General features: G+C 40.4%; 1 protein-coding gene across 14 annotated transcripts in view; it reads left to right on the forward strand.

The window, feature by feature from the left end:
• Positions 1-12,027, forward strand: part of CCDC91 (coiled-coil domain containing 91) — a 548,164-nt gene that overhangs the window by 372,171 nt on the left and 163,966 nt on the right. For all 14 annotated transcript variants that reach the window (XM_077170414.1, XM_077170420.1, XM_077170421.1 and 11 more), the window contains one exon: positions 1,624-1,731. In XM_077170414.1, coding sequence (XP_077026529.1) covers positions 1,624-1,731 — 108 coding nt within the window. The remainder of the gene's footprint in view (positions 1-1,623; positions 1,732-12,027) is intronic.

Genomic DNA, 12,027 nt, shown 5'->3' on the forward strand with positions numbered 1-12,027 from the left:
TTCTTAATTATAGTCAAAAATCACAAGTGTATATTTAAACTGTAGGATTATTTGGAGCCATTCGAAGTAAAATCATTCTTTCCATTAAGCAAAGCAATTCTGTTATTTTACAAGTCCCAGGAAAGGATAGTACTGTTCTCGCTACAAAAGATGCTGTGTCTCTGTAAATAACATATAATGGTTATTCCAAGGGAATTGTCTATAACTGTATCATTCTTTAAGATTTCTGAAATCCAGCAAGTAGTATATGGCTAAGTTTTTATATCCTCTAGTTACAGTGTGACAGGATTAAATTTTAGGGGCTTATTTAAATTAATCATTAGGAAATCTTCAGAAGAGGTACATCCTGTAAATCCTTATATTTTGATTAAACCTCAGTAAGAGTTGTATTTTCTTTTGGTTATTTACTAGTAATTCTGCAGCTTCAAAGTCATGAATACTGAATTATATGAGTAGTAGCATCATCAGGCAGTCTAATATTTGCAAAAGAAAGCTAATTACCTGAAAATGAGTGAGGTTTTTAAAATAGTTTTGTCTCCATTAAAAAAATACATACATATGTATTTAGTTTCTTAATGGTTTTCTAACCAAGTAAATCTATTTTCAAAACTGATTATTTAAGAGATTTGGCTTATTTTCTTTTTTTTTGGTGAATGTGCCAAAGGTCTGTTTTCTATAAGACATGTCTGTTTCAACTTACTGTTTTGATTTTGAATAGTTTGTTATCCAAATAGACCTTTAAAAATAAAATATTTGCTAAAGAGCTTTTATATATGGTTGAATGCATATTTTAAAATAATTTAGGATTTATAAATAGCATGTAAGATGTTACTGAAAACATATTAAATATAATGCTTTAAAAAAAAAGAAAAGAAACAAAATGATAATATTCTAAGCATCTGTAAGTGGGTGGAACATCTTCAAATGGTGACTTTGCTTCTCTTAGAACAGCTTGTATCTTTATATTTAACTGACTGAGGTTCCACTATACTACCCAGTTAAGTTTGTCCACTGTCCCAAGTTTTATTACTTTTAATGAATACTGCCTTGAGATTCTGACTTCCACACTTCGACTTATATTCTTTCACATTAGGAGTGTGAACTTCCTGGGGGGCATTTATTTTATCTTTGAAATTGCTCAGAGTTTCCATCTGCTTCTACTTGACTTGTGGTCTTGAAGATCATGCTTGGCCCATGAGATATTAGAGTGTGCCGAGAGGATGTGGAGTTTTGTCAGCCAGTGAAATATGTCTGGTTTTTTTTTTCTTTTTTTCATTAGCTTTCATACACTCCTCATCCTGTGTGGTCTTCCCTAAACTGAATCTATATTTAACATAACTACGTACCCTCTTTATCGTCTTCTGTGACTTGGCCTTTTTTGAGGAGAAGGTGTGTGGAGGAGCATCTGAGCCAAAAAAGTAATCTTGGCAATAGGAAAATGTAAAACTGAAAGCTTGAAGTAGTGTTATATATGAATGTACTACAATATTCACAAATGTATATTTTGTAGATGCAGAAAAATATCAGATTTCAGATATGCACAAATGTCAAAAAATTTTGTCAGGCCAACAGTAGACTCTAAGTTTTGTTTGTGTTCCAAATGACATTTTTGTTTGTTTTTAGGCACTCCTGCAGTCTTCAGTTAAGCAACAAGTAGAAGCTATTGAAAAACAGTACATTTCTGCAATTGAGAAACAAGCACACAAGTGTGAAGAGTTGCTAAATTCCCAGGTAATAAAAGTGCACATCCATTATATATTTATACTTTTCTTCGAACTATCCCCTCTCCTGAGAGCTCTATAACTGTTTATTCAGTTGCATGCCATTTACTTTGGTGTATTTTGGAGAAAAATATGCTTATGTAAACTCAAAGGTAAAGTTTGGGAATTTTATGATAGACTTAGAATAGTACTATGGGACTAAAATGCTTTCCCAAAATTAATAATTCTTATATTAAATTCTGGGTTATAATATTTACCAGATAACAGAAGCAAAGAGATAATTATGAAAGTATGGCACTGAAATGATTTTTAATAGTGTAAAATTTATAAATATCATGACTTTTTTAAGTACTTATATGAATTAACCTTTTGTTTCATGTGGGCATTGATTTCTATTTTGTATGTTTTTTCTATTGAATTTTTCTTTTCTTGATTTAATGTCTTAAATTATTAATTGACTTACATTAAACATACTTACATTTGTTGAAGAGTATTTTTTGGACATGCTGTAGTATAAATAACTTATGTAAGAAACTCTTAACAACACTTTTGAGTAAAATAAAGCTTGGTAGATGAAAACTGAATCAACTATAATTGAAGGATCTGTGTTATGTAATGAGAAGGAAATTTACTAAGAATTAGGAAAACAAATTCAGGTGTAGGATTTCAATGAATATGCCACAGCATATCCCCTAAGAAAGAGGTCACATATATTAGATATTTTCAGTATTTTAAAAAGAGGCCCAGGGTGGTGTGAAGGTGGCTTAGTGGCAAAATTCTCGCCTGCCATGCTGGAGATTCCTGGAGCCTGCCCATGCACCACTGCCCCCCCTCCCCAAATAGTTGCCTACACTTGCTACAGTCATTGTTTTTAATTTTACACATTCTGATATGTGTATAGTGGTGTTTCATTATGATTTCATTCCTTATTTCCCTATTGACCAATAATATACTTATTTGCCATCCATATGACCTCTTTGGGCAAGTGTCTTATAAAATCTTTTGCTTGTTTGTTTTCTTATGTTTGAGTTTGAGGGTTCTTTAACATATCCTAGATGTAAACATCAGGGACATGATCTGCAAATATTCTATCACAAACTTAGTTGAACAGAAGTTCCTAATTTATTTGAAATCTAAAATAGCAATTTTCTTTTATATGTCATTCTTCTGGCATTTTATCTAAGAAATCTTTGCCTAACCCCAAAACAAGGATTTTCTCCTATGTTTTCCTCTAAAAGTTTTATGCTTTTCACTTTTACACATGACCACATTTGTAGATGGTATGAGGTACTGGGTTAAAGTTTGTTTTTTTTTTCCTTCTTACATGTAGATACCTCATTGCCCAGTCTTATTTGCCAAAAAGACTATTCTTTCACCACTGAATCTCCTTTGTACCATTTTGTTGAAAATCAATTGACCAAATATGTGTAGATCTATTACTTTACTCTATATTCATTTCTATTTATCTATTTGTCTAACATACTCTAGTATGACATGGTTTCATTTACTGTGGTTTTTTTTTTTTGGTTTGCTGTAAGGTAGGGGTCACATTTCATCCTTTTTTCCATGTGACCATCATTATTGCAGCACCATTTGTTGATTTTTTGCAGGGGAGGGGGGAGTGCGTGGACTGGGAATTGAACCTACGTCCCCCATATGGTAGGCAAGAATTCTACCATTGAACTACCCTTGCACCCCCGATTTGCTGTAGATTTTTAATGTATATTGAAATCAGGTAGTGTAAGCCCTCCAGTGTTGTTCACATTTTTCAAAATTGTTCCTGCTCTTCTCTGTTCTTTTTTTTTCGCACAAATTTAAAACAGCCTTAATTTTTGCATAAAGCCATAGTGGGTTGTTGATTGGGATTGCATTAAATTTATTTAAGGGGAATTGACATAATAACATTGAGTCTTGCTATCTATGCACATGGTATATCATCCCATTTATTTAGATCATCTTTAACTTTCTTCAGCAGTGTTTTAAAGTTTTTAGTGTTCCCATCTTGCATGTCTTTTTGTCAAAGTCATCACTAGATGTATTAGTTAGGGTTCTCTAGAGAAACAGAACCAACAGGGAACACTTGCAAATATAAAATTTATGAAAGTGTCTCACGTGACCGTAGGAACGCAGAGTCCAAAATCCACAGGGCAGGCTGCGAAGCCGATGACTCCAATGGATGGCCTGGATGAACTCCACAGGAGAGGCTCACCAGCCAAAGCAGGAATGCAACCTGTCTCCTCTGAGTCCTCCTTAAAAGGCTTCCCATGATTGGATTTAGCATCACTAATTGCAGAAGACACTCCCCTTTGGCTGATTACAAATGGAATCAGCTGTGGATGTAGCTGACGTGATCATGACCTAATCCTAGGAAATGTCCTCATTGCAACAGACAGGCCAGCGCTTGCCCAATCAGATGAACAGGTACCACAACTTGGCCAAGTTGACACCTGTCCCTAACCATGACAGTCCACCCCTTGTCAACTTGGCACATATATATATATATATATATATATATATATATATATATATATATATATATCACCTTAGACCATACTTAATTTCCAAATGAAAACAAATAAGCACACATTTTTTCTTTTGCCTTACAATATTCAACTGTCCTGCATATAACTGAAAACACATTAAATCTCTCCAGAACAGCTTGCAAATCCTTGGGCAACATTCATCGTTAAACTTGATATCTTACAACTTAAATAGTATAACACAAACAAAACAGCATTACAGTCCTCGTTTCTGTAACTGATCACGTGGTCGAAGTTCATATTTATCACTACCTTCTTCCACTACCCATTCCATGTTCCCTTTCCCCTCAGCAAGCACTTCAGCTGGCCGTGGTTCTTTGCCTGGTGGGGTGACCCAAACCTTCATTCCTGAAGTCTCAGAGCCAGTAGTGGTTCTGCCTGGATTGTGTTGTTGCAGTTTTCCATTGATTTTAATCACAGGGCATGGTAGTACTAATAGACGCCCCAGGGGATCTCCTATATTCCAAGAAAACTCTTCTTTACCTCCATTATGTAGTTGCAGTCCTACTTCCTTCTGATAGTCAGGGTCAATTACCCCAGACAATAATGTAATCCCCTTCTTGGTGTGTTGATCCAGAGGTATAAGTAGCCCAAAGTGGCCAGGTGGCAATCTTAACTTCCAGTTCAGTGGTATCACTGTTGTTTCTCCTGGAGAAAGCACACCCCGTTTTGGAACTAAAACCTGTAGACCAGCAGAACTCAGGGTAGCAGGGACAGGAAGCAAAAATTTTCCTAGTGGATCACTAGGAGCAATAGTGAGTGGCACCACACCCATTTCCACCCCTTGGTTCCTGGACCCATGGATCCTGGCTATGGGAGAAACAGTACCATACAGCGGACACTGATTCAGAGCATATACAGCTTCCTGGAGAACATTACCCCAGCCTTTCAAGTTTTTGCCACCTAGTTGGCACCGTAATTGAGTTTTCAAAAGGCCATTCCACCGTTCTATCAATCCAGCTGCTTCTGGATGATGGGGAACATGGTAAGACCAGAGAATTCCATGAGCATGCTCCCATTCCCGCACTTCATTTGCTGTGAAGTGTGTTCCTTGATCCGAAGCAATGCTATGTGGAATACCATGACGATGGATAAGGCATTCTGTAAGCCCACGGATAGTAGTTTTGGCAGAAGCATTGCGTGCAGGGAAAGCAAACCCATATCCAGAGTATGTGTCTATTCCAGTTAGAACAAATCGCTGCCCCTTCCATGAAGGGAGTGGTCCAATGTAATCAACCTGCCACCATGTAGCTGGCTGGTCACCTTGGGGAATGGTGCCATATTGGGGGCTGAGTGTGGGTCTCTGCTGCTGGCAGATTGGGCACTCAGCAGTGGCTGTAGCCAGGTCATCCTTGGTGAGTGGAAGTCCATGTTGCTGAGCCCATGCATAACCTCCATCCCTACCACCATGACCACTTTGTTCATGAGCCCATTGGGCAATAACAGGAGTTGCTGGGGAAAGAGGCTGACTGGTATCCATAGAACGGGTAATCTTATCCACTTGATTATTAAAATCTTCCTCTGCTGAAGTCACCCTCTGGTGTGCATTCACATGGGACACAAATATCTTCATGTTCTTAGCCCACTCAGAAAGGTCTATCCACATACTTCTTCCCCAGACCTGTTTGTCACCAATTTTCCAATTATGGTCTTTCCAAGTCCCTGACCATCCAGCCAAACCATTAGCAACAGCCCATGAGTCAGTATACAAACGCACCTCTGGCCAGTTTTCCTTCCAAGCAAAATGAACAACCAGGTGCACTGCTCGAAGTTCTGCCCACTGGGAGGATTTCCCCTCACCACTGTCCTTCAAGGACACCCCAGAAAGGGGTTGTAATGCTGCAGCTGTCCGCTTTTGGGTGGTACCTGCATATCGTGCTGAACCATCTGTAAACCAGGCCCGAGTTTTCTCTTCCTCAGTCAATTCACTGTAAGGAACTCCCCAAGAGGCCATAGCTCTGGTCTGGGAAAGAGAAGGTAATGTGGCAGCAGGAGTGGAAACCATGGGCATTTGTGCCACTTCTTCATGTAACTTACTTGTGCCTTCAGGACCTGCTCTGGCTCTATCTCGTATATACCATTTCCACTTTACAATAGAGTGCTGCTGTGCACGCCCAACTTTATGGCTTGGTGGGTCAGACAACACCCAACTCATGATAGGCAACTCAGATCTCATGGTAACTTGGTGGCCCATGGTTAAGCGTTCAGTCTCTACTAAGGCCCAGTAGCAGGCCAAAAGCTGTTTCTCAAAAGGAGAGTAGTTATCTGCAGCAGATGGTAAGGCTTTGCTCCAAAATCCTAAGGGTCTGCGTTGTGATTCTCCTACTGGGGCCTGCCAAAGGCTCCAGACAGCATCTCTATTTGCCACTGACACTTCCAGCACCATTGGATCTGCTGGATCATATGGCCCAAGTGGCAGAGCAGCTTGCACAGCAGCCTGGACCTGTCGCAGAGCCTCCTCTTGTTCAGGTCCCCACTCAAAATTAGCTTTTCTGGTCATTCGATAAATGGGCCAGAGTAGCACACCCAAATGAGGAATATGTTGTCGCCAAAATCCAAAAAGACCCACTAGGCGTTGTGCCTCTTTTTTCGTTGTGGGAGGGGCCAGATGCAGCAATTTATCCTTCACCTTAGAAGGGATATCTCGACATGCCCCACACTACTGGACACCTAGAAATTTTACTGAGGTGGAAGGCCCCTGTATTTTTGTTGTATTTATCTCCCATCCTCTGACACGCAAATGCCTTACCAGTAAATCTAGAGTAGTTGCTACTTCTTGCTCACTAGGTCCAATCAACATGATATCATCAATATAATGGACCAGTGTGATGTCTTGTGGGAGGCAGAAACGATCAAGGTCTCTGCAAACAAGATTATGACATAGGGCTGGAGAGTTGATATACCCCTGAGGTAGGACAGTGAAAGTATATTGCTGACCTTGCCAGCTGAAAGCAAACTGTGCTTTCTGGTGCTCTTTACTAATAGCTATTGAGAAAAAAGCATTTGCCAGATCAATAGCTGCATACCAGGTACCAGGGGATGTATTGATTTGCTCAAGCAATGATACTACATCTGGAACAGTAGCTGCAATTGGAGTTACCACCTGGTTGAGTTTACGATAATCCACTGTCATTCTCCAAGACCCATCTGTTTTCTGCACAGGCCAAATAGGAGAGTTGAATGGGGATGTGGTGGGAATCACCACCCCTGCATCTTTCAAGTCCTTAAGAGTGGCAGTAATCTCTGCAATCCCTCCAGGAATACGGTATTGCTTTTGATTTACTATTTTGCTTGGTAGGGGCAGTTCTAGTGGCTTCCACTTGGCCTTTCCCACCATAATAGCCCTCACTACACGAGTTAGAGAACCAACGTGGGGATTCTGCCAGTTGCTCAGTATGTCTATGCCAATTATACATTCTGGAACTGGGGAAATAACTACAGGATGGGTCCGGGGGCCCACTGGACCCACTGTGAGACGGACCTGAGCTAAAACTCCATTGATCACCTGGCCTCCATAAGCCCCCACTCTGACTGGTGGTCCAGAGTGACGTTTTGGGTCCCCTGGAATTAATGTCACTTCTGAACCAGTGTCTAATAATCCCCGAAATATCTGATCATTTCCTTTTCCCCAATGCACAGTTACCCTGGTAAAAGGCCGTCGGTCTCCTTGGGGAAGACTTAGAGGAAGGTTAACAGTATAAATTTGTGGCAGTGTAACAGGTTTCTTCCCCATAGGGACCTGGCCTCCCCTTCATTCAAGGGGCTCAGGGTCTGTAAACTGTTTCAAGTCTGGAAATTGGTTAAGGGGCCGTGACTCTGTGTTTTGTAATTCAGGTTAGACTTCTGTTCCCTTGACCTAGAACTCTTTTGTTTATACAGCTCCAACAAGAATTTAGTAGGCTGCCCTTCTGTTGTATTTCTAGGCACCCCATGATTTACTAGCCAATGCCACAAATCTCTGTGTGTCATATAATTTTGATGCCTCCTTTGAGTTTGTTGTCTATTATAATACCCACGTCTACCCTGTCTTTGGTGATTAAGTGCTGCCACCTGGCTTCTGCCAACTCGGGATCCTGTCATCCCCATTGTGTTTAAGGATTCCAGCTCAGTGACAGCAGTTCCTACAGTAATATCTGACCTACAGAGAAGTGCAACCACAGAGCTCTTGAGGGATGATGGTGCTAGTCTCACAAATTTATTTCTCACTGTTCTGGTAAAAGGTGCATCCTCTGGACATTCCTGGGGTGTAAGAGCAGGCTTTGCATGATAAATCCACTCTAACATCCCAATCTCTCTAAGCCTCTGGATCCCCTCATCTACATTATACCAGGGCAGTTCTGGCATTTCAACCTCAGGTAATGTTGGCCACCTTTTGATCCATGTTTCAACCAACCACCCAAACAAGCTGTTAACACCTTTTCTAACTGCTCTAGCTATAACATTGAATGCAGAATCTCTGCTTAGTGGGCCCATATCAATAAATTCAGCCTGATCCAGCCTTATATTCCTCCCACCATTATCCCACACTCTTAAAATCCGTTGCCACACATATTCCCCTGATTTCTGTCTGTATAAATTGGAAAACTCACACAGTTCTTTTGGAGTATAAGGTACCTCCTCATGTTTGATACTTTGTACCTCACCTTTAGGGGCCTGTTGGGACTTTAGTCTAGTTATAGGTCTAGAAGAAATGAGGGGTGGTGGGGGTGGGTCATGAAAAGAATTAGAAATATCTTCCAAGCCATTTGCTTCAGGGCTTTCATTTGCAGTTTCATCTGGTGAAACAGGATTAATAACTCTAGGGCTAATCCCTTCAGGAGGAACTTGGGTGGCCAATTCCTCAAGGCAGGCTAGAGGTGGGGCGGCTATGTCCTCAGGGCAGACTATTACAGGGTTATCTAAAGAAGGCTCAGCATGGTCTAGGGTTTCAACCTCACCCCCAACATCATTATCAATCCATATGTCAGCATCCCATTTTTCAGGGTCCCTCTCCTTTCCAATCAATGCCCTCACTTTAACGGCAGACACCATGCAAGACTGAGACTTCAGTTTATGTTGTAAAGTTTCTACTCTAACAATAAGATTCTGAGTCTGATTTTCAGAGATGAGTATCACACATGAGGAGGTACGTTATACTCCAAAAAACTGTGTGAGTTTTCCAATTTATACAGACAGAAATCAGGGGAATATGTGTGGCAATGGATTTTAAGAGTGTGGGATAATGGTGGGAGGAATATAAGGCTGTATCAGGCTGAATTTATTGATATGGGCCCACTAAGCAGAGATTCTGCATTCAATGTTATCGCTAGAGCAGTTAGAAAAGGTGTTAACAGCTTGTTTGGGTGGTTGGTTGAAACATGGATCAAAAGGTGGCCAACAGGGCGGGCCGCGGTGGCTCAGCGGGCAAGAGTGCTTGCCTGCCATGCCGGAGGACCCCGGTTCGATTCCCGGCCCCAGCCCATGTAAAAAACAAACAAACAAACAAAATATAATAAAACAAGAAAATGTTTAAAGATGTTTCCCTTTCTTCCTTCCTTCCTTCCATCCTTCCTTCCTTCTCTGTCTTTCCTTCCCTTCCTCCCTAAAAAAAAAAAAAAAAAAAAAGGTGGCCAACATTACCTGAGGTTGAAATGCCAGAACTGCCCTGGTATAATGTAGATGAGGGGATCCAGAGGCTTAGAGAGATTGGGATGTTAGAGTGGATTGGGATGTTAGAGTCTACAGCTACAGGAAATGAAATTTTCCTTCAGGATACTCATAGAAACCTCTACATGTTTCAGACGGCACTTAAGCTTCTTGTTTGAAGCCTTAAGCCCATCCCTTTCACCCTTTAATGTAGACAGTGTATCTAACAACAACCAACCAACATCTCTATAACTCTTATTCCTACAAAACTCTGTAAAGGTGTCAAAAACATTTTCCCCCAGAGTCTGGCTTCGTACAAGCGAAGCATTAGGAGAATCGAATGATGATATTTTGACTGTCTCCTTTGCAACTCAGTCCATGGATTGGGAGTGTCATTCTGATTACGGGAATAAGAGTCCTTAGTGTCTCTGAGCCCAGTCAGAGTAGAAAACCATTCATAAAAACCCATTTTTAAGATTCTGTTCCTTAAGAACCACTCCCGGTACCAAGATGTATTAGTTAGGGTTCTCTAGAGAAACAGAACCAACAGGGAACACTTGCAAATATAAAATTTATGAAAGTGTCTCACGTGACCGTAGGAACGCAGAGTCCAAAATCCACAGGGCAGGCTGCGAAGCCGATGACTCCAATGGATGGCCTGGACGAACTCCACAGGAGAGGCTCACCAGCCAAAGCAGGAATGCAACCTGTCTCCTCTGAGTCCTCCTTAAAAGGCTTCCCATGATTGGATTTAGCATCACTAATTGCAGAAGACACTCCCCTTTGGCTGATTACAAATGGAATCAGCTGTGGATGTAGCTGACGTGATCATGACCTAATCCTAGGAAATGTCCTCATTGCAACAGACAGGCCAGCGCTTGCCCAATCAGATGAGCAGGTACCACAACTTGGCCAAGTTGACACCTGTCCCTAACCATGACACTAGCATTTCTGATTTTTCAATGTTAATTCCAATGCTGTAGATTTTATTTTATTAATTTCAGTTACCCAGTATGATGGTTTAGTTTCTGGTGTCAACTTGGCCAGGTGATGGTGCCCAGTCTGTTCAGGCAAGCACTGGTCTAAGGATATTTTATGTCTAGTTGATAAACCAGAAGGCTGGCTTAGTAAATCATGTCAGTTGATTCCAGCTGTGGCCAATTACACCTATGATCAATTAAGTTCCAGCTGTGGCCAATTACATCTATGATCAATTAAGGGTGGGTCTTCTGCAAATGAGATAATCTAATCAGTTGGATTTGATTCAATCAGCTGAAGACTCTTAAGGGAGAAGAGAGAATTTTCACTGCTTTTTCAGCCAGTTTGAGCTTCTCTTGTTGCCATTGGATTTGCCAGCTTCGCAGACTGCCCTACAGATTTTAGACTCTTGCATTCCCATGGTTGCGTGGGACACCAAAACCTCATATTTACAGATATATCTTCTGTTGGTTCTGTTTCTCTAGAAAACTCTAATGCACCTAGTGTTTATTGTTAGTACATAGAAATATGATTGATCGTTGTATTATTGATCTTATACTGTGCAGTGATGGTTAAATCACTTACTAGTTTTAGTAACTTTTGTTTTCTGGTCCATGGATTTTCTACATAGATGATCATGTTGTCTGATGATGAAAATATTGTTGTATCTTTCTTTTAATGTGGTTGCCTTTTATTTTTCTTATGTCACTGTACTGGGTAGAACCTTCAGTACAATGTTAAAATTGAAGAATGAGAGTGGCATCCAGCCTTTTGCTTGACTGTATAGGAAGAACGCATTCAATTTTATACCATTAAGTACAGTGTTAATCTGTAGTTATGTGGGTGTATTTACATTCAAATTTTATTTTATATAAATTAAAACCATACCATCCTAAAAATTCCTAGAAAAATTTATGTACAAGAGTTTATGGTATTGCATTTGGAGAAGGCTGGCAATTTCTTAGTACTAGGACAGCCCAGGAAATGCCACCAAAGAAACCTAATGTATTAGCGGAATAGTTATGATGTTTGGCCCAGAATTTGATGGCTTTCAGAGTTTTCCTGAAGTTGTCAGTGTTTGATACTAGAAGTAAAATTTCATTAGTTGCCCTGTTACCATTAAGACTTCTTATGCATCTTGGACCCTTAGCTAGTCTGATTAA

This window comes from Tamandua tetradactyla, chromosome 7 (genome assembly GCF_023851605.1).
Source record: "Tamandua tetradactyla isolate mTamTet1 chromosome 7, mTamTet1.pri, whole genome shotgun sequence".
Classification (NCBI taxonomy): domain Eukaryota; kingdom Metazoa; phylum Chordata; class Mammalia; order Pilosa; family Myrmecophagidae; genus Tamandua; species Tamandua tetradactyla.